The 23884-nt window shown below is 42.0% G+C and overlaps 1 protein-coding gene across 2 annotated transcripts in view; it reads right to left on the bottom strand.

Annotated features, from left to right (window-relative positions):
- Nucleotides 1–6885: 6885 nt before the first annotated feature.
- VAPB (VAMP associated protein B and C) overlaps nucleotides 6886–23884 on the bottom strand; it is a 45002-nt gene continuing 28003 nt past the window's right edge. For both annotated transcript variants that reach the window (XM_059713235.1, XM_014609730.3), the window contains exons 3-6: nucleotides 17274–17377; nucleotides 12748–12828; nucleotides 11143–11319; nucleotides 6886–8101 (exon numbers count right to left, since the gene is read on the bottom strand). In XM_059713235.1, coding sequence (XP_059569218.1) covers nucleotides 7946–8101; nucleotides 11143–11319; nucleotides 12748–12828; nucleotides 17274–17377 — 518 coding nt within the window. In that variant the 3' untranslated portion in view covers nucleotides 6886–7945. The remainder of the gene's footprint in view (nucleotides 8102–11142; nucleotides 11320–12747; nucleotides 12829–17273; nucleotides 17378–23884) is intronic.

The following is a 23884-nucleotide window of genomic DNA, read 5'->3' on the forward strand; positions in this document are numbered from 1 at the left end:
GACTTGGGTTCACATTCCTAATGCCATCATAGACCTAATGAACAATCTGATCTCGATAGATACCTCTTGGACACCACTGCAGTGCAAACTGTGCAGGTGGGCATGTCTGTGCACAGATGCACAAGTATAATAGAAAACTTGACTGGTTAATGTTGGATTTCAAAACTACAATTTATCCAGTAGTCTTCAGCAGGAAATGGGAGAGACAACCAGGTAAGTGCCAAATGCATCCAAATGCTGAATAGGCTGGTGAGGAGGAGTCTCCAAATGCAGTGAATGGGTGGGGAACAGCTGCTATTTTGTACACACCTCTCCTAGCCCTCTGCATTCCTTACACAACAAGAAGTTCATTACAGATTTCCAGGAAAGGAGCCACCTTTATTCTTTGTCCTATACAGCCTCAAGTGCCCTGAAGGGTCTTGGATTATAAAACCCTTGATTAGAATAATGCCTCTGGAGAAACAGGACAAGGCAGAGGCCTCTTGAGCTGCAGAGCTGATCACTAAGAAGTTTCTTCCAGGTCTGCAGTCCCAGGGCAGGTGTGAAACTATTCCTTCTCTGCCATACTTACAAATCCCTCCCACCCAAAGGTCATTAATGGTAGCAAAAAATATCAAAGATCCTCAACATGTCTCATTAAGACTCCATTGTCAGTTGTTTGTAAGTTGGCTAAACTTTAGCTTGATTGAATTTTCACATATCACTTGTCTGCCTCTATCGGGCAGATGGCTTAATTTTGGGGGTGAAATTTCAGCCAAAACAATTCAGTTGTTGCCAAGAATGAGGCTACAGGAAAAACCAAATCATCTTGCCCCGGTTCAATAGATCTGGGAAGCCTTTTCAAGGAACTGCTCTACTGTTTGGTTTGAGAGGGTGGCCTGTGTCTTTTGCCAGCCTCATAAGAATTCACCCAAATTCGATCGATTTACAAACCTTTGGGGAAACAAAATAACCAGCATGCATTGGCTTAGTAGAAGCTCCTAGAAGTTTAGCAGTTCTGGTTCCTAAGGTTTCATCCTTCCTGAATGCGACTAGGCCTCATCTCTACTGGTGTTGTCATCTGACAACTGAGCATGCTCCAGCCCTGGGCTACGGGGCCAGGTTAGAGAATGGGAGGAGAAAAGTCAAAAAGATTTTACTTGAGATTGTTGATCTAAGCTAGGATACAGCTGGACACAAGAGCTGGCAGCAGGGAGTTGCTCTTTACTGTGTTCCCAATTGTCCTACAGCTGGCACCCAGATGGCACAGAGGAGAGGAAGGGGGAAGCTCTCACTTGAGTGCTGACAATGTGAAGGCCACAGGGAGGGAAAGGAATAGGCTGGGAGAGTGAATCTAGTGAGGCTGGGGGCCTGACGGGAGGACAGGATTGGGCTTGGTGTGGGAGACTTGACTAGGTGGAAATGTTGACTGTGACTAGGAACCAGACATGGATCTGACCCAGAGCCAGAGTCCCAGAGATACAGCATCATGTGGGATGCAGAGTCAATGAAGTGGCAGGTGAGGAGAGAAGAGCTCGGGGAGAAAAGCAGCTTAGCAGGCAGTGCGGGGAAGAGACAGATAAGACAAGGAGCTGGAAGGGCAAGAAAATGCAGACAAGTTCTGCTGGGGCAGGGGCCAGAACTAGGATGTGAAGGCTGAAGAACAGGACAAGGCATGGGAATGAGACATGAGTGGGAAAGGGACAGGACTCGGGGTCGGGTGGGGTGCAGGGGATGGACAGAAGAGTCTGGGCCTGGTGGTGCACACTGCCTTACAGAGCCTGGCACCGAACAAATATCCTCAAATCTCACCCCTACCCCCACCTGTGAAACCCACTGGCCAAAATAGCTCTCAACTGCTGTTCAAGCAGAGGACGATTGCTGACGACAGCACTGCCATCAATTTTACTTACTCCTGGATCTATTTAGAGGTTTCACTTGCCTTACAATAAATAAATTAATTAATTAATAAAAATCCTAGACACCAGAGACAAAGGACTACATTAAAAACAAAACACAATGTTGCAAAGACAAGCACTTGCAAGCCAGAAGGTGCCAAGAATCTGGTTGTACCAGCAACTATAATTCAGCCTCTTTGTACGTGATTGATACCATGTCTCTAAATCATGTAATTAAAGAGTGCATCACAAGCCAGATGCACAAAGGGGCGGCATTAAATGTAGGCATTGCGTGTGTAATTATATAACAGGAACTCTGCCAGCCCACATGGGAGTTTTAGGAGGCCTTTCTAACCCTGCCGTGGGTTTCTTCACAGAAGAGGAAGCTCTGGGTTCAGGATTAGAAGAATCAGAGCACGGCCCTCATTTCTGAAAAGAAGGAAGCATGTCATGTAGACTGTTTCTGGGGCCCTTGCAGCTAGTTTTGAAGAGTGAAAGTTTGAGGAGTATAAGGCTCCTCAAGAAGCAAGAGTTCAAATTCTGGTCTTCTATGCATTAAGTTAAAATGTGAACAGAGATGCCAGATGCACGATATCAGGTGCCGTTATATAGTTTTAATGCATCAAAAAAAAAAATAAAAAAAAAATCAGTCATTTAATCACATCCTTTATTCCCCCCTCTGGAAAAAAGAAAAAAACCAAAACAAAACAGTATGGCTCACAAAGGATCATGTGATATAGTATCAAAAGCACAATTTGTTTGAGTGAAACAGCAGCCTGTTTCATTTGTATTTATGAGCTGGGAATTATACTTGATAAGTCTCTCTCAAAACAGAGGCTTTACTGTAAACTTGGGTCTGGACTGAAATGCATCTCTTGCTTCTCCTGACTTTTCAAATCCACAGGCAGGTTATTAAGGAAGTGAGGTCTATGGCAAGTAATAGAGTTTATATGAGAACAATTATTCCTGTAAGTATAAAAAGGGTGTTTGCAACAATGCTGAAGTTTTTTATCATACCTACTGTACAACAGATTCCTGGATGGCTGTTATTTATTGAGTTTCCCCACAAAGAACCCCCTCCTCCCCCCAAAAAAAACCCTTCAGCTTCAACCCATGGTGGGGGAGGGAGGCAGGGGAAGGAAATCGGCCTATTCATAAAACACCAATTTTATGGTTAAGCTGCTCTGAGCGGCTAAAACACACAATTACTTTGTTCTTTAAAGCTAATCAAAACAAGTCAATAATGGTACAGTGAACAGTGTCACTTCTGCATCAACATCCATTAGACAAAGTGATTAAATATACATCAGGCTGTTGGTATAGTACAAAGTAATCTTAATTGGGCAGAGTCAAAGGATCAGCCTGCCCTGCTTTAACAATAAATCCTTCTATTTATCTAGCAGCAGCCGCGTATTATTCATGCTGCCATTATGATCCACTGGCATCTTTTAATTGAGTCAATCTCTAGCAGGGCTAGGTTGTGAACTATGCAAGCAGTTGGAGCATGTTGTGCAATAGTTGCTTCTTTTTCCAGCAGTGCCAAGCTGTGGGTTTAGATTAACATTTTTTAATGAGTGAATTCCATTTTTAGCAAACTGTTTCTAATTATGTTGCACAATAAACCCCAACTGCTTCCAAATGCAGTGCTGGACTCAGCTCATCTCTTGCACAAATTATACTGGGGCTTTTTTCTTTATTTTGGTTTCAGAAATACTATTATAAAGAGCTTATATGTTTAAAAGGGCCTTTTAATTCTCCCTTCACCTCTCCAAAATTTAAGGAGCTGCTATAATCTGTTTTTTCCAGCTCACACTGGGATGCCTCTCTTACGGTGCATGATCCAGCATTCTTATGCAAAATGCAAATTTTGACTTAAAATTTCAGTTATTTGTACTTTACATCCGCAGCTACCACAGTTTAAATACTGAAGAACATATTGTCTGCATAAAATTCTGGTAATCTATTCCAGTGTTTTAAAGTCAGGATGCTCACCGACTTGCACACACAGATGAGCCTTATTTGTACCAGAGCTGCATGTGCAAATGACTTTCGCTTTGCCAGTTTGTACACACACTTGTGCGCTCTTTAGCTGAACCTCCCCATGTGCCCATACCCTGAATTCTTGGAATAATGTCTCAATTCATGTTACCCTAAAAGATCAACATGATTTAAATCACTAGTCCTCTCCCAGAGAGTCTGCAAGAGGATTTCAGGCAGGGATACAAACTAAAATTGAAAAAGAAGGGATCCCTAGCCTTCCACACAGGTGCTGGGAAAGTGCCACAGATGTGAAGTTCAGAACGTGAGCTTCACTTGCCCCCAAAACTAGAGGGTCTATACACTTTGGCCAGTAGATTTCAGCCTGTGTTCTACTGGCAGCACATTACTAATATTCCAGGTAAGGGCTCTTCTCATCAAAGCATCTTGTTCACTAGTTCATGCTTTTAGAACAATTGTCCTCACATGCCCTGTATCCAAGTATCAGTCTGTTCTCAGATGTTTCAGGCCATTATTTGGAGAATAAATTCCAAAATTGGAGGCCTCACTCACACAGGCAGTTGCTACGGTTGTGTGCAGAAATCAAATAACTGACAACGCAAATGGCAACGTCCCAATTCGAAAAAAGTGGACTTATGTGAAAAGAGAAGGCCCTTTTTCTACCCTATTTATAGCTGTTGCTACATGTTAAATTGCCTTTCACATAAGTTTTAAGGTGTGTTTGCCAAGGAAAAACACAAAGGGAAAAGATTCCAGGTATACAGAAGTGGCTTTTTTCCTGGCCCTTACTAAATTCAATATAAAGACTTCTTTGGGCGAGAGGCACCCAAAAAGTGCTTTTTAAAAGAAATTAGTAAAATGGTAGTGACATGGATGCATCATTTAAGCAGTTGTTTACTCATGACTGGGTGCTGGTCCAGGGGTGAGAAGTTATATATACGTATCATGAAGGTCACTTACAAACTTCATGCTTAGTACTGGGCTTCCAAAGAACATGTGGTGCATTAATGTGAGACTGATTCTCTTTCTAAAAGCATTTGATCCAAGTGATAGCATCAATTACAGGAGAACTCCAGGCAGACAGCTTATGGATACACTTCCTCAGTGGAAAATGTCTTGTGGTACAGAACCCCTGGTGGGCTGATACCAAGAGCTTTTGGTCTCAGCAGCTGGAAGACTGTTTCTGAGAACCTGTTGGTTACCAGACAGTTCTGCCAGCAGCCACAACAAGCCAGAAGTACCTATGAGCGACCTCAGAGTTCAATAAAAAGTTCCAGCTTTAATTAATGGCACTGTAAATTAATCTGAGGAGCTTTTTAGATTGGAGTGATACTGTAGCTCAGCCCTGACTATGGAGCATATTTGCACAAATCACAGACATCATTAACATACCTGGGGAGCTTATAAAATATAAAAGTAGCTAACCACTTAAGGGTAAGGGACTATATTAAGATGCATTTGTACAGTGACTAGCAAAATGCAGTGGCATGTCTTCTGGGTCCCCAGGCATTACTATTATACAAATGAACTACTAGAAACAACTTTGCTCATAAATTACTTAACATGTTCTAAAGATCACTGTGAGGCACAACCATTAGAAGCAAGCTGTGGATTCAACATGCTTTTGGCTTTCCTTTAAGTTGTCCACAGCAGTAAAATCAATTTTGACGGATGATAATGCACGTGACAGTTGCTCAGGACATCAGCAAAAACCATCCCCACAAACAAAACCAGCATTCATGCTTGTTCTCCCTGCAATGCTGGCCTGTTTAAAATTTCACTCATGAAGCTGGGTGTGATGGTGAACAAGACAGCCAGAGCGTTCCAGAAAGGAGCACAAGCAACAGAGAATCCAGCTGCTGAGAACCTACATTTAGCAGGTCAGATAGTGATCCCACCCACTCAGAACATTTGACAATTCAATCTCCTTACTCAAGGTTTTTCCACATATGCTGCTCAAAACCATTTGTCTGCTACTATTTACCACTACCCTTTGAAAGAGAAGTTTTGGTATGCTTCCTGTATTGATCATTTTGGCTGACAGAAGACGGAAGGCTTCAGAAGGCTTCCATTAGCTGCACGTACCCTAAAGAAGAAGAAAGGCACAGCTCTTAGATGCTTGCATCACCCCGTCTCATCTCACAGCTACTCTTCTTTCACTTGATTTCTTCTACAAGTACTATTTCCAGCATTTCTACTACTTGCTGCTAAAAGTTGCTTTTCCTCTGCTCTGGGGGGATGGCCTATCTTTAAATCCTTTGTCAGCTGTTTTGGCCATGTTTTCTCCACAGCCATGCATATTAATTAAAACTTGACCAGCAAGAGTAGCACTGCTCAATTCTGCTCATCTGCACTTGTAGGAGAGGCAGCTAATTTTTGATGGGCAAGTTAAAAACCATCTTGACAAAATGAAGAAAGCCTTTTTAAGGGGACAAATAGATCATGTTGATACATTTCTGCTGTAAATACACAGCATTTCAGGAACACCAAAAGAGACAAAGCCATAAAAAAGATCATACTTCCAGATTACGGGATGTTATAGCACACTTCAAACCTGCTGCATTTACAACACTGGAATGTTAATCTGATGGCTTCTGAAATTGGAATACAGGGAACATGTACGTGCTCAAAATAGAAAGTTCATCTAATGGAGCTTTACCCTGTTTCCATTCAGTAACTAGACATGCTTGGTAATTAGAATGTATTTAAAAATTTAGGTGCACCTTTACTCTCACTTTAAAAAAAAAAAAAAATCATGCCTATGGAATATTGCAGCCACACAAAATGAAAAACTGCAAGCGTCATCATGGGCACAAACTGTGTTATTCTGAACATAGTTTCCATCCGCCTGATTTTAGCCTGTCAGCCAGTCTCGACAAAAGTTGGAAAGTATGGAACAAACTTACAATATTGCCAGCAATTACTTGATTCCAGAAGCAAGTTTTAGGGTAGTGACTATAGGCTTTTTCTTTTTAAAAAGGAGTGAATGTGACAAAAGTAACAAAAAAAGAAACTTTAATTTGGGGGCTTTATTTAATTTTTGTTTTTTTTAAGATGCTACATAGTCAAACAGGATTGGTCATTTTACGGCATAGAACTAGTTTACTACTAATAATTTTTTTCCCTAGATAGACTTATTTACATACAAAAACAAGATTTCCTGACCACTGTTTCCCCAATGTTTAGATGATCAAAACTCTGATAATTATGTAGTGCCCAAAACATCAGGAGGCAGAAGGATCCTGCATCACTACAGCAGCAACATTTTAGTTCTATCCATTGGCTTTAGAACAGGTGCCTTTTTATACCATAGTATTAGTCAATTTTGTGACAATAAGGAAACATGAGATGAAATACATTAAATAAGTTAAATATGCATTAAACATCTCTGAATAACATTTTAATTCAACTAAATGAACCCACAGCAATGTAGCTTGGTCCCGTTAAGAGAACAAGGAATTGACCTTTATTCCAAATGAGTGTCATACCAGTCAATAGATGCCTCTTAATGATGCCTAGCACATTCAGTGCTGCCACATACAATTCTTTTCAGCTTCTCACTATTCATTTAAGTGCCAAGAAATTGGGAACTTGCACAGATTTGAAGACACTGACAAAAACTGTTAAATTTATGAGCAGAACAGTGGATTAATGTATTTTACAGAAGTTATCAACACCTCCTACCTAACCCAGCGCCACACCTCCAGAAAGGCCAGCACCAGCAGTGGAAGAAAAGAGGTTTTTCTTTGTTTAAAAAAAAAAGAAAAAAAAAAGAGAGGTAATCCAGCATCATGTACCAAGGGCTAAGAAGGTTTAAAATGACATTTACAATATTTCATTGTAGTGTTAAATCATGATTTTTCCTTCCTCATAAGAACGTTCTGCAACTCACTCATTGTACATTTTAAACTTTCTAGATTGTTATGTTATATTTGTGCAGGGGTAAATTTAAAAAGGCAAGACCTGTGAGATGTCATACATTAATTTGTTTTAAACATTGTTATGAATAATTTTAATCCAATGATATGGCAGAACCATCAAACCAATGTACAATCCTCAGCATGCAGCCTCTACAAGGCTATTTTTCCTAAAATTGCACCAAGGATAAAGAACAAAACAATCAGAGCAAGTAGTCTAGTGCTCAGCCCTTCCTCCTTGACAGTAGTAATGGCAGAAGCTGGGTTGTTCGTCTGGGAGGTCTTCCTCATCCGCAGCCCATCTTCTTCCTACAGGAAGGAACCCTAATTATTTGACTCTGAACAACAGAAAAATAGTATATTGACCTCCACCTCCTCTAATCCCACCTCAAGAATTTAATGAGTCATTAGCAATGTAACACTTGGGTGAATGTATGGATAATCTAGTAAATCTGTTTGACTCAATCCTCCTTTGAAGAAACACACATGCCTTTGATGTAGGAATATGATGACTCCTCACTCTTGTATTCTCACTAGGAAATTTGAAAAGGGGAATAAAGACTACAATTGACTCCAGAAACATCCCACATATACACGGGGCATGGGACAGCAACCTGAAGGGCTCAAGTTTCAATACCGTGCATCCTGAATAGCTGTACAAGTAGGCACACTAATCAAAAATAAGATAACAAGATTTCTCAGGTACTGAACTAAAATAACTACTCTCTTTTTTGTAGGACACCAACATAAATATGTCATTAATGCTGGTGGGAAATCACAGGAGTGCTGCCTTCCCTTTGCATCCTGGTGGTGCTCTCCATTACTAAAGTAACAATTAGGTTGGAGATTGACGCACCTTCTATACTCCAGCTACTACAGGAGGCACTATCATTTCACTTCCTGACCTAGTTGTGCAGCACTGCTCTGTTGTTAAAAATAGCTGCTTCTTCCCAAACAGGGGCGGGCTGAACTTGGGGGATGCATCTCTGTAGCCCGTACCTTTTAGGTTCCTGGACAATGGGTGTTAAGCACAGTACTGTTCCCTGAATTAAAAGATGCCAAACCATAAGACACTGACTGCAGCAATGAAAAACTCAAGTTCAGGCAAATAATCAAAATAATCCTCAAAACGACATTAAATTTTGCTGGGTTGACTAATAAAAGTTAAAGCTTCAAAACATTGCTGGAAGAGTTGGACACACTCCTTCAACCTGTTCTTTTCACATGTTCTTATCATTTTGGCAGAAACATAGGGGGCTCTAGAGTTGACCAGTGGTGCTCAACCTTTTAGCCCCAAGCACCAGGCTGCACCTATCCCCTGCTCACTCAATCTACTGTGAAGGGCAATCCATGGGGCTTCCCACAGACTGGAGGACAAGACACCAGGGGCTGGATCTGACTTGTGGGTTGGGGCTTGAGCACCCCTGGTACATTTGTAGAGAATTTATCATCAGAAATACTTTGTACTACTCAAATATTTGCAAAAATGAAACTGCTAGATACTTAATACTTTCATAGTGCACTGTCCTAATTCAAATGTTCATAGGTAATTATTGCATTCCAGATTCTCAGATGAGTTAGGCACCTAATTTGTACACAATGTGTATAAGGCAGGTCTTAAATGAGGAGTGCTCTTGGAACAGCATTTAAGATAAATTGATTTTTTAAATTCATATGGCATTTTAAAACAGCCATCTTGAGATGTTGACAAACCAAGAGGTATGAGTTTAAGCCAGCATCCGGCTTACTTCAGTGGCCATAAACAACAAAACAAGTTTTTAAGAGAAAGATTTCCTTTCCTTGAGCCAGTGTTAAAGCAGACTGAGGCTAGAAACAGACGTTGCCAAATAAAGCAGATCAGCTGTGCTGAGATGGGTGCTGGCATAGCTGATGCACTTCACCAAGCAAAACATGTTGCCCATTGTCCTACATCAACAGCTGGGACAATGGGCAACATGTTCTCGCAGGGATTGAGGGGCCTGGTCCTGCAGAGGAATTCCCAAGCAGGGTTGGGCCCCTCAAGCCCTGGGAGTACCTGCCCAGCTTTCCCTGCTTACCCAGACATGTTCCTGGAGATCCCATCTAGCTAAATGGAGAAAGCCAGGCAGGCTCTCCCAAGGCTTCAGGGGCTCGATCCAGTGCAAGAATTCCTAGGGTGTGCAGGATTGGGCCCCTCAACCCCCTGCCCAGAGTGGCTGGAGAGCATGCTCCTCCGCCACAAAGCAAACAGATGTCTACAGCAATAAGCAACACAAATTACTACCTTCCATTGCACTACAAATGCCCAATTTCATGGCTGTAAAGATATGGAATATTTTTATGGTGGCACAAAAGTAAGGAAAGACTATTGATTTCCACCCTGAATAAATCTTTCATAGTTTCATAGTAGCTAGGGTCAGGAAGAACCTGAACAAATCATCTAGCCTGACCTACTACCACAGGCAGGAATGAATGCTGGGTTCACAAGACCCTAGACAGGTGATCATCCAACCTCCTCTTGAATTTGCCCAAGGTAGGGGCGAGGACCACTTCCCTGGGAAGCTGGTTCCAGATTTTAGCCACCCTAGCTGTAAAATATTGCCTTCTGATCTCTAACCTAAACCTATTCTCCATCAACTTATTGCCATTGCTCCTTGTCACCCCAGGTGGTGCTGGGGAGAAAAGGGCTCTGCCTATTTGCTGTTGATCTCCCCTGATGAGTTTGTAGGCAGCCACCAGGTCCCCCCTCAGCATCCTCTTGCTGAGGCTGAACAGGTTCAGGTCCCTCAGTCTCTCCTCGTAGGGCCTGTCATGCTACTTCTGTTTGGGTGTGCCCCAATTTACTGTTTTTTAGTCATGTGACTAATCTCAAGACCCTGACACTTAAAAATTGCTCTGAAAAAGAACAAGTCGCAGTGACTACTGAGCATTTGTGCTGCTCTGCTGGGCAAGCTAAAATGCAGCTTCTTAAAAGTGCACCAATAGCTCTTTTGGGTATTATGGTTGAACATTCTAAAATGCTCAGGGTTAACTTAATTCTGCTCCTGCTAAGAGTCAATGTTAGAACTCCCACAGCTTTAAATGGAAACAAAAAGCTTAGACCAAACTGATTACTTCGGGAAATGCCACCCCAAATTAACATAATCCAAGAAAATGCATAAATGTTGGAACCCGCAACTCATTTTATCTGGCCAAATACTTTACACTGTAAAGAGGCACTGATTTAAGCATGTGGTATTTAAAAAAAAAAAAAGTCTGCAGATACAAATTTGTTCTTTTTTGGTGCCTTGCCAACACTAAAATGCCAGGGCCCAAACCCACCACATCCACCCTGCAGAGTGCACTTCAAATGTCAAAAGCAAAATCTTTACCTTAAACTGTTTATTCTCCTCCCGTAACCTCTGAACTTCTACTTGAAGCCTCTTATAGTCTTCCTTTACTTTCTTAACTTCAGAGTCATCCAAGGAAGAACTTATTGACTTAGACATTACAGAGGATTCTGTCTTTGCTGCAGTTGTAGATACAATTTTATTTATTTCTACATCATGCTGTTTAAGAGAAAAACATTGATTTTAGAGTGGTTATTAAAAGACCTCCCCTCCCCCAAATGATGCCTATAATTAAAACATGTCATTTTATGCTACAGCCCCTGCTTCACTTCCTGATTTACAGCTAAGCCAGGAGCAATGAATTGCAGAGCAAACAGGACTCTTAGCCCCAGATGCTCCCTCTGGGGAAACAAAACAGCCCTGCCCATCTTCTCACAATGAGGGCTGGGTTTTACTGGCTGATGGCTCCCACCTCTCCTGCAGCTACAATACACCTACATGCACAGCTCCTGGGGCATAAGTGCCACCATAAGCGAGGAGGAGGGAGTCAGGGGAGCACAGTGATAAAGGGCTGCTTCCAAGAACCAGCCTGTTGCCAGGAGCCACCTCATTATCCTGCTGCATATTTGTCCTCACTCCTCCCAGTTGGCCACCACTTCTCTCTCCAGACTCTCCTCCCATGCTTCTGTGGTCTGGAAGGAAGAACCACCCTTGAAAACAGTTCAGGACACAGGACCTGATCATGTTAAATGATACTGGTGTGTAATTGAACATGTCTGTGGGGACATTAAACTACTCCAACCACATTTCTCCATTAACTACTCCAACCAATTTTGGGCAGAAAGGGATTTCTTTCCCCTTCTGCTCCTGCTAAATGTTCTTGTCATGCATAACAAACCCTACCTACAAGCACAAATACGGTCACCCCCTCCCTGGGCCCCCCCCAGTCATCAAGAACACTGGCCAGAGGGGAAAAAAAAGAATCTTAATGCAACTTATGGTCTGTTTGCCCTAATGACCTTTAGGGATTTAGAATACACGGTCTTGAAATTTCAATGTTGCTGATCAGACACCAGTCTGTCAGCTTTATAGGACCAATATCACACATGTACAATTGCATCTGCACAATCATGAATGCAAAGAACACCACGTTTGTAGCTCAGGTGCAGGCAGCACTGGATACATGTTTATCAGTAGGTCTCGATCCCTCAGCTCTGCATTTGAGGATGTTTATTTCCATCATGAATTAATCAGTGCTTTCAGCAGCACCCTAGCAAAACACTACTCAACTCCGTTCCTACCAAGCAGGGATCCTATACTACAATAACCTTCTACTTTTAAAGACAGTGCCAGGTCAGAAAGGAGGCTGGCAGAACTGCACAGGTTTGCTTCTGTTGCTGATGCTCAGGGTAAAATGAGAACTCTAGCATCAACCCAAAAGGCAGCAATATCAAAGAATTTTAACAGTCTTTTGGCACTTCTTGTCTAAATTAACTTCAAAGTAGAATAAGCAAAACAAATATTTAAAAATTCTTTTTTTTAAAAAAAGGATGTCATTCAGATACTGAAATGAATGATCTGCAACCTGCATTTTATATGCTCTTGCTATGGTAATAAGTCACCCAGAACACTGTTGGAAGTACTCACAGGTTTATCATTTTCTGCTGGTAGCTCAAACACACATCTAAGTTTTGAATCCATGAGTTCTTCTGGTTTTGCTTCTTTCCACTAAAATATTTTTTTTTAAAAGAAGAAAAAGAAGGACACAGTAAGTCTTGTGGAAAAGACAGTGCGATTAGTTTACTCCTTATATAGTCTGGCTCAGGGAAGAAAAACAAACAAAACAGTGGGGACAAAAGCACTGGTGTTTATCCAGGCATTTAGTGGTAGTGACAAACTACTTAAAAGCATGATCAACACAAAGCAGTTTAAAAATTGAGAGTGGCATTTCTTAAAACTACCTTAAAACAAACTAAAAGCGACATAATACAGCACTAACATGCTGTAAAAGCAATTAAAATAATAAAATCAAATCATAGCATTAAGAAGCCTGTATTTAGAATGGACACAAAAGTGGGAACTTTGTTGGTAGTTATATCAATAAAGGTCTGACCCACAAACACTTGTCAGGTATATCTATCACTTGGATCAAACAGAAGGCGTGCAATAAGAGCATTCAGAAAAGGGAAAGTGACCAAAGCAAAACAAAACAAACAAACAAACCACATCTAAAATACTGCTGTTTTTGGTTCAGTCTTTTGTTAAGTCACAGATCTTTCTTTCCAATTTATTTCAAATACTGCTTTACAGTCTCTAAGCGCTGTGTTTATTGGGGAGTAAATATTACTTCCTCAGAAACTCCTACCAAAACCTTCCAGTTTTCTGTTGTTCATTAGTAAAATGTGAGGTCACGTCTGTGTATCTATCTCATTATCAGCAATATGTTAAGTCGAGCATTCTCAGTTCTATACAGGCGAGACAGGAATTAAGCCATTTAAGAACATCAACATACTAGGTGACAGGAAAAGAGAATACCTACAAACCTTTGCTAAGCCTTGCATGTTTTTATTTTACTTTTCAAAAGCTAATGCAGTAATACTATGAATGGTAGGGATCATTTAGGTTTTTCCTCCTATTTTGAGACGTTAATCAAGATGAAACATTTGACCAAAGGGATTTTTATTTATTTATTTAATACTTGTTAGAGCATTTATGAAATACAGGTTGCCATTTGTACCACAATTCTACTCCTCACCAATAACCCCTCAGCTAGACAATAACGTGCAATTATACTTCACTTTCCCCCTACAATTAGGAAAAACTGCCAGTACAAAGACTATCTAACATTTATGGTGGGGATTACAAGTTATAAATCCTTGCCTGGTGTCAACTGTACTTCTAACTGAAGTGGTTGCTTCTCAATAATGATATCTAGCTGTGAAGGTCCATAATCACTGCACCTGAAGCTTTCATATACTTTTCTTCATCTTGAATTTAATTTTAGTTAGCAAGATTATCTCAACTAGCCTGAAAAATTATGGTCCTGCCCATGCAGTTTGAAGATTTTGACCCATGTAAACAGCTGAATTGTTCTGCAAATCTTCTGTGGCTGAAATCAGGATTCTATTTTGAGTTTGCTGGCTGTGAAATGTTGAAAGCTTTATAGTACTCCAGTAATGTGTCACACCTGTTTATCCAGAATAGGAAGATTTCTGTATGATGGTAATATATAGAAGGACTGACTGAGTGCTGTTGGAAAAAAAAAAAAAAAAAGTAGTTTTGTTTTATGTTGGTCTAATGTGCCCTGGAAGTTCCGATGTCCATCTAGGTTCCTAAATACATTATCAAGTTAGAGAAACTTTTCTTAGGAGATGGGACAGTTCACAACTGAAGACATGGCAGGATGGGCAGGGGACGCATGTGGAAAGAGACTGATTAATCTCTGCCAATGTAGGAATGTTTCTTACTGCACAGATGCTTTTCTTCCACCCATATTGGTTATTGTAGACAAGAATATAGTTATATAGCTTTATTTGGAAGGGCGACTTCAAGAATGCTCTCCGAATGCTTACACAACAAGCTTTAAGAGTCTGTAATATCATCCAAGGAGGGTTTGCTTCTCAAACAAATATAAAGTAACCTGTTGAGTTCTCTAGCCAGTCTAACAAGAGCTACTATAATGTGAGCGTGCTCTGGGTGAATCCTGTACTGTCTTTATAAAAAGTAGGTATTGTACTATTCTCTGTTACATAATTTCTACATTTTGATATTACCATAATGTAGAAACATGCATGGGAAAGAAACCTTAGTTTCTAAAGGAATATAGCAAAAGAAGCAATTCCCTTAATGAAACCAACTGTAACAACAAAACTCCTATTACAATGAGCATGACCATTGTTGAGTTAGGAAAACAAGCAATACGTGCAAAAAATGATCAATAAATATGCTCTCTTTTTTAAAACCCCAAGTCCTCTTTTCATGAAGGTAGAAAGATGCGTGGCCACAAGTGGGCTTAGACCAGCTGTAGAATTGGCTAATTTCCAAGATTATTTGAAATAAAAATGGTCCTGTATTATAAAACACAGGTGGGGTGCTGTGGAGGGAAAAGAGTTGCCCTTCAAGACGACACCAACCTACCTGGGCGTCACTAGACAGAACCTAACCTTCCACCACGACCTGGAGAAGAAGTTGAGGCATGAGGTAAACCTGAAGGGCAGCAGCCATTAAGCAGCTGCCGGTACAACATGGGGTGCTGACTTCTCTACCTTGAGAACAGCTACACTAGCCATGGTTTATGCACCAGCAGAATACTGCCTCCCTGTGTGGGCAAATAATGCCCACACCAGCAAACTGAATTCTGTACTACAAGTAGTAAGTGGCTGCCCAGTATACATGGAATGGGAAAACATGTTTATCTTGGCAGGAATCCCCCCTCATAACATCAAGAGGTCTGGGATACCGCTTGATCTGGCAATCAAAGCCCAACAGAAAGACCATCTGCTACATGACATGATTGAAAAGTACCCAATGAAGCAACACCCAAGAAGCAGAAAACAGCTACTAGTATCTACCAGAAACAGAGAGGAAGCAGGAGACACCATACTGTTACCATGGTCCTAGACAAGGTGGGAAGAGCAATGGAGTAACAACCATGCCCTACTACACAACTACATACAACTACCATCCTCACACCCTCCTGGTCAAGCTCCCATGCAAGGCATGCGTAAACCTGAACTGATTGCAATCAAACTATGGAGCCTTCAACAAAATCAAAGTGGGCTTTACAAACTCACCACTGTGCCCCTGTGGCAAAGGACACCAGACAGCCCAGCATATACTAAATCGACTGTCCACTACATGGTCCATCAGAAGGAGCGAACAGTCTGAAAGATTGCAGTATTATTGATGGATCTACTTTTAAATGGTTGGAGTCGACGTTCTAAAATCACATGCAAGAAGGGGATGTGTCCTCATGAGCAGAAACACCTGTTCCCCAGGGACAAACAGCAGAGGCACAATATGCGCCACTGTTGTTACTTTTCCCTGGGGAACCCCCATGCATGCATGCTCTGGCATGCAGCACATTGCCCTGGGTGGGGGAGGCCAAGGCCAGCACCTGGGCTGGCTGCAGCAGCCTTATCTATGGCCTCCAGGGGCTGCAGCCATGGCAATCCTGCAGCAAGGAGCCTGGCCAGCAGCCAGAGTATGGCTTTGGCCAGCCCAGCTCCAGCTGCCCTAGGGGTTTTTGCAAGTGAGCTAGTGGGGACTGCTTGCATGTACAGCACATGCAGTGTGCAGTGCTGCAGTGCGATGTGGCATACCACACGCATTCTGGTTTGGAGGTGCCCAGGGAGTTTAAAAGCACATAGAGGGTATATTGAAAATAAATCATGTCAGATAGCTAGGAGCTTTGGGGAAGACTTTGGGAAAAAAAAAAAGCCACATTCCTTTTGGTTAAAGGGGGGGGGGGAGGGGGCAGAAGACGGGTATATTGTTTGCTATTACAGGAAGTGCTACCACTAGAAAAAAAGTACTAGTGACTGCTTATAAGAGGTCAGTGATGCCTGCTTCACTTCTTTCCAAGTTTACTTAAGTAGCCAGCAATCTTACTGCTATATTCTTTTCTTCTTCCTCCTTAACTACTAACCCATATAGAGATTGGATTACATGATTTCTGGCTCAGAAACACATGGCTCAGGTGTTTCAATGAAAACAATGAACAAGGAAAAGGTTAAAGAAAACAACAATAATTAAATGAGGCTAGTTCCTACTGCAAAGGTGCAGGCTGCTTAAGAGAAGGCTCATTGTACATTGAGAAAGGTTAAAAAGATAAGCTCCACAGAGCCTAGGAGATGCCAAAAAATCAGACCAGCCTAGCCCCAGACGCTGTATTTTAAAAATCTGACCCTGACAAAAAGTGTGAGCCCAGGCCCAGGATCTTAGATGGCAGGACTAGTATTGGCTATCTGAGAAAGAGGCTCTTTGGGGCTCATTGCCTATCTAGTTCCACAATGCTGTGATCTTCCCAAATATACAGATGTCACCCCCTTCCTCAGGATTACCAGGAAAAAATCCCCAAATTCATGAAGCCCCTTTGTAAGCTTCAGTGTTATCTCTGTTTCCATGTTCAATGTTATGTCTACTGTGTCTGGTAAATCAGCTTCAATACTTACTACTGCTTCCATATCTGAAGTATCAGCTGGAGCAAACATTGACTGAACCATGAACTTGTGTTTACTTTTCTCGTTAGGGTCATAATCAAAAGGCTGTAGCATCACTACAAGGGAAGGAAAAAGAACATTATGTCAGCATCATAAGTACTTCCAACTGACTACATCACTTCTTGTAATACAGAAAGCAAATAATTTTAGTTGTTAGGGTTGTACAAAGTAAGAGTTCCACAGGTAAGGCTGCAATTCAAGACTAGGAAAGAAAAAAAAAAAGTGGTGAAGATCCCTTAAATCTACCATCTGGTTTGAGAACTTTGAAAAAGTGATGACCACTTTCATTATTCTGCTTGGGTTGTGAACAGAAAGTTACAGTGTATCTTGTATATAACAAAATTTACATGCTTTCCCAAGCAGAGATATAGGAGATATTACTGACAAACCAATGAATTTGTAATCTTCTACATATATTATAGCTGAAAGCTCTCAAGGAGGACCATAGAAACAAGTCCTATAAGTATTTCAAATGTTTGAGATCAAAAGCCTAAGAATGCATGTTTTCTTTGAAATGTTTAGAAATCTCATGTTGCTTGGTTTAAACCAAAAATAACTTTTCCCTTTCCAAATGTACATCAAAGTTTTGCTTGGCTGCAATTTCTTATATACTATACAAACTAAGCAGAAAAAAGATGCAGTTAGGACACAAGTATTAGCCATATTCACAGGCCATCACTGAAATTAAAATTCAGGGCAATGCACTGTAAAGTGAAGAATAAACACTATGCAACATGCATGTGCAAGTAAAAGTTTTCTTCTGCATCTTTGTAACATCCTGAAGGTGAGGCAATAGGTATTCAACTAAATTAATTTTTCAGATCCCAAGGCTCTGAGCCAGCAGAACCCAAGAGCAATATGGGAGTAGCATTCTTTGTTCACCAAATTTTCACTCCTCTACCAAGTCATATTCATCTAAGTTTGTGCTGAGACTAATCACATTAAGGTCCAAGTGTCCTTTAAAAGGTGCTGAGAGTTCACCTATAGAATAGGTCAAAATGTAAAGGAAGGATGGATTGGACTAGATCAGGGGCGGGCAATTATTTTGGGCGGAGGGCCGCTTACCCAGTTCTGGCAGGCTGTTGAGGGCCGCATGGGTAGTCCTGCCCCCCCGACAGGTGCCCTGCTTCCTGGTCACCATCTTGGGACTAATGTCCCAATGTCTTTGGTCTCAAGACATTGGTCCCATGCCCCAGGGCCAGCACCAGTGGGGCCCAAAGCAGGGCACAGGCTGGCAAGGGTCTGTGGAGCCAGGCTGGGCTGTACCAGCAGGGAGAGGGGGGAGCTGGCCTGGTTTCATAGAGCCCCTGCCGGCTGGGACCCTGCGCTCCTGCCACCCCGCTCTGGGCCCTGTCTGCACTGGCCCTGTGACTCTGGTGCAGGCCCTGTGCTCCTGCCGGTCCCCCAGCCATACAGTACAGGCGGGGGGCAGCGCACAGCCCCAACCCCCTGCTAGCCAGCAGGGAAGCAGCTGGTGCTGAGCGTAGGGAAAAGCGGCCCCTCGCCTGCCCCGTGGCCGGTGCTCCCTGCTGCAGGCACTTGCAGCCCGTGCAGGGCTGTCCTGAGCAAGCACAGGCAGCCTCATGTGGGCTGCAAGTGGCTGCAGCACAGGGCACAGCCACAGGACGAGCGAGAGGCCTTTTTCCTTGTGCTCAGCACCAGCTTGTAACCCAGCCCTGCTGCCAGCCTGGGCTCTGCACCAGCTCCAGGGGTCGCCCGTTGGGGCTGCGCATAGCAGCAGCTGCGGCCCCCCCGCATGCCACGCTAGGTAGTGTTGGCTGCTGCTGCCTGCCCCAGAGCACGCACGCTGGGCAGCAGAGGCAGTGGTGGCAAACACTCCTTGGCACAGCAAGCTGCAGCTGCTGTCGCTATGCGCAGCCCCAATGGGCAAGCCCGGAGCCACATGGGGCCCAGGCTGGTAGTGGGGCTGGGTTACAAGGTGATGCTGAGCGCTGGCGGGGGGGGGGGGGGGGGGGGGGGGGGGGGGGGGGAAGCAGGGCAGGAACTTTTGACAGGAACCAAGGACAGAGAAATATTAATTTTCTGACTTTTTCAGGGGCCTTGTTGGCCAAATAGAGTGGCCTTGCAGGCTGGATGCGGCCCGCGGGCTGTATTTTGCCCACCCCTGGACTAGATCCTATCCAGTAGATCACATGGGAAGTGTCTATACTCCAAGAAACGCACCCAACCTACCTTCTGTACTACACCCAGAAATAAGGCTGTGAACTTGTCCTGAGGGCCCCCTCTCCTGCCACTATTTTGCTCCTACACTAGCCTTTTCAATATTTCTTGGCAGCACTCCTCAGAGGGCTGTGGAAGCAGTACAAATGTATCCTAGGTGTCATCTTACCTCTTGATCTGCAAATACAGCTTTCTTTTACCTCTGCCACCACTCCCTTGCATTAGGTACTCGGGAGTAAATTCCCCTCCCTGCCCCCACAAAGACAATTCCCCTGTATTAGAGTGGCTAGAAGAGGGAGAAAGGATGCATATTCCGGTTACCGAAATACTGCAACAGTCACCAGGAACAGCAATGTTTTTGCGTGTGTGCGCACAAGAGATCAACTTAGGAGGGAGACAGGTAAGAAAAGGAATGTGTTGCCTATAGTGCCTTCTTAGGTTAGGCAACATGTACAATGTAAAAACCAGGCTATTTTGCATATGACCACGCATGATCAAATGCTACAAACTGCTTCAGACTAGCAAATGGAAATCTAACAAACTGTGTAAGCCACAATTGCTACTGCTTACTTGATACAAGTAAGATTTTAGAGGGTACCTTACCTTTTAGAGTTAGACAAGTTGCTTTTGCCAAATTCATCAGTTAGTTCAAAGTCCCAGAATTGAAGCAAGTTTTAATGTACTAGTACCATGCTGTACTTTATTGTTTGATACTATGCTTCATCTAAAACACTAGTACTGTATAATACTAGTATATTAAATGCATTAAATTCAGGATACCCACTATACAGCTTCATGAGACTGCCTAAATGTTTTATTGCATCACTGCTACATGCAAGGATCCAATTTGTTCTAGGGCAAGAACAGCCACAGCAAATTTTAAGTGAATAGAATGATGCTAAGCTTGTGCCATCTCTCTCTCTCTCTCTCTCACACACACACACACACACACACACACACACACACACACACTTGCTATCTTCAACTGTGGAAAACTGCTGGATAGTGAATTTTCTTAACTGGAATGCTTCCTTAAACTCCACTTGCAGTAATCAAATACCAGTGTAAAATAAACATTATTATGAGAGAGCGCAAAATTGTGAACCAGCTTTTCAGAAAAACATATTCCAAATGAAGACTGGATTGACCTATGAAAGCACTCATGTTCAATATTATGCAATGTTTCTTGGCTATAGTGACTGAAATTTTTCTTTCCAAGCTTAGTCGTCTTCCGTTGGTCAAAACTATATAGCGGGGAGGACTAACTGGGTGGTCAAATAGCTATCCAATTTCTGCAGGTCAGTGGTTCATATTGGTTTGGTCTATTAAGTACAGCTATGAGCTCATTTCAAAGTCATAATTTCCCAAGCTATGATACGGAAGCCATTTCTGAATGCCAAAATGATTGCTGCTCTACGTCTCATTCACTGAATCATAACAGCAGAAAGCTAGAGGGGGCTGGATAATATAGAAGTGTTGTTAGTCCTTGCCCTTTCAGATCAATACATGAAAACCACATTGAAAGGTTTGCTATGCAATTCCTGTCATGTGTCAGGCTGGATACCCAAAATACCTACCCCCAATAAGTCTGTTCACAATGAAACTAGACCTTTGCAAATTCTTTCACAGAAAAACAAAAAATAAAGAAAAATGCCACTCCAAACCAGAAATCTCCAAATAATGCTCTTAACAGCAGGGATTTGGTTATTTTGTAGTGGGGTTTTTGTGCGTTTTGACAGGAGTCTCACCATAACACGGCTAAACAATTTCTAGTGTCTGAGCAAAATTGAACATCTCTGCAGAAAATGCACTGGGCTGTGCAGACATTCCCTTACTGACAGCAGGAGTGCCCTAATACTTGGCACATACCATCAAAACCCCAGCCATCTCTGCCTAACATCACAGGAACTTGATGGCAGTCAATCTCAGGAGCACAGTGAAATACTGTGAAGGTAAAAGGGCTGATTTAAGAAACTCTTGCTTAAATTCTAAGAAAAAAGGCTGACAAAGCTAGAGTACTGTCTCCAGAAGGCTCCTGTGCATGTGTGACCATGGACTAAAGAGAACTAAGGATACCTTCTTTCTTTCCATTTGCCTTCATGCATGGTGAGTTTTGTATGACAGAAAAAGACTACAAAACTGTGATTTTATGTTATATCTCATTATTTGGGCAAGAGTCATGCGCAAATAAACCAAACAGTGTTGACAACATACTGTTTATAGGACCACAGAAGGAGACCTAAAATTTAGTTTGACTAGTGAGTCAAAGTAAAGCCAGGGATCAAATGCTGTCTTCACTGCAGAATCTCTGACTGTATACAGATAAATACATGGTTGAGCTAGAAGGCCTAGCCATTAGAAGAAACTGCACTTGTAAATGGGTCATGTTTGACCTGGCAATTAATTAGACATAAAAGTCTAATCTTATTAAGTTTCTTAGCTGTTACTTTTCACTTAAATTTTCTATGGATGAACTGGAGACCTGGCAAGTTTCAGCAGTTGCAGAAAAGTGACTGTGGACATGCTTATAAGAAACTGAAGAGCACTGCCATCAAGGCTTGAAATATTTGTTTATTCCCTTATTCAAAGGTTAAACAGGAGCACAGGTCTAGAAGAGACCTCTTGGGCCACCAAGGCCAGTTTCCTACTACTACAGGAAGCCACATCACTTCATCTCTTTTATACACATGCTGATGAAACCCCACTGTAAAACCAACTAGGTTCTTTACCTCACTGCTCCTTCTAGAGGGATACTCCATAACTTTGCAGCTCAAATCGTTAGAAACTATCATCTGCTTTTTAGCCTAAAGTTTATTCATGGCAAGTTTATAATTAGTTATTTGTGCCAACAGTGTTTTTCAGTTTCAGTAGCTTCTTTCTATTCATGGTGTTCCTCTGACCCCTGATGTATATACAAAGAGCAGTAACAGAGCCTCTTAACCACAGTTTTGGTAGACTAAACCAATTGAGTTTTAGCTCCCTCTCCCAAGACAGGCTGTCCATTCCTCTGATTATCCTAGCAGCCCTTCTCTGCACTCATTCCAGTTTACTCATGTTTAAAGTGAATTTAAACTAGACCTGTGCACTTGATCCCAGGGGAGGTCTCATCAATTTCTTGGACAAAGGCATTAATACTTCCTTATCTTTACTTGGATATTTGCTTTTTTCTATAGCCACCACACTGGTGACCTGTAATCCTGAGACCAACTAGTATACACTGGGTCTTCTGCCTCTTCTCCAACTAATGAGCTCCCATTTTATTGAAGCAATGTGCATTAAATGCGCACTTTATGCTATTAAAAAGTCCATCCCATTTCTATTATTCTAGTCCTTAAGAGCAGCTATTTCTTCCTGTAGGATATTTGAATCCTCCTCTATTAACAATAACTTCTGACCATCTCAGCAAATTTCATTAGTGTACTTTATGTTAAGGTCAGAGAACACACTCAGTAAGATGCATCTAAAGTCTGATCCTGGAGAAACTTGATGAGTTACCAATACTTCTCAATCCATCTTTCTATCTTTGTAGGAGACCACATCTTTTCTAGTCAACTAATCACATCATGTGACACCATATCAGACTTAATGAAAAAAAAAAGGACCAGGTTGTAGGGATCCCAGACTTCCTAGACCGAGAAATATCTTTCTTTGATGATAAAATGTCATGTTAGTGCTGTTTGTTTATCCTGTTCTCCAATATTTGCTCTAAAGGGCTGCATATCACCAAGGTTAGCTGGACAGGTCTCAGGGTGCCTGCATCATCACTCTTCTCTGTATCCTCTTACACTAATTACTTGGAATTTCATATTTGCTCAGCAATCCTGCCATCCTAGATGGAGATACTCAGTTAGAGAGGAAAGCAGTAGTTATCATTTACTTTGCTCAGCCCAGTCCCAACAGATGAACTGGGAGGCTAGGCTTTTTCTACTCACATTGTGCTTCATTTTCAGCCTTTATTAGATTTCAGGCCCTGACTACAGTAGTAGATGCCCATTATTTTCATGTCTCTTCTATAATGCTGCATACTCATGGAGGCTACAAAACTAGGTTTTTATTACACAAGATGCTCTTTGGACATAAGTGTACATAAAAGCCCATATTTTATAAAAATATTTGAGATCAAATGCTCATGCAAATCAGCTGGCTAGGCACAAATAGCAGCTGATATTTGCACTTAAAACTGTCAATATTATGCATGCAGTAATATGCCTAATTACATATTCAGTTTTTTTGCAAATCTAAACTACAACAGGTCTGGAGTTGTAGTCATACAATGTACCGAGAGGAGCAGGAATGCTTTAAAGAAATCTCTGGTATTAGACAGCTCTGAAAGGCCCACAAGAGAACATCTAGAGGTTGGACATTTGCCAACCTTTTGGAAA

Source organism: Alligator mississippiensis, chromosome 9, assembly GCF_030867095.1.
Source record: "Alligator mississippiensis isolate rAllMis1 chromosome 9, rAllMis1, whole genome shotgun sequence".
Classification (NCBI taxonomy): Eukaryota; Metazoa; Chordata; order Crocodylia; family Alligatoridae; genus Alligator; species Alligator mississippiensis.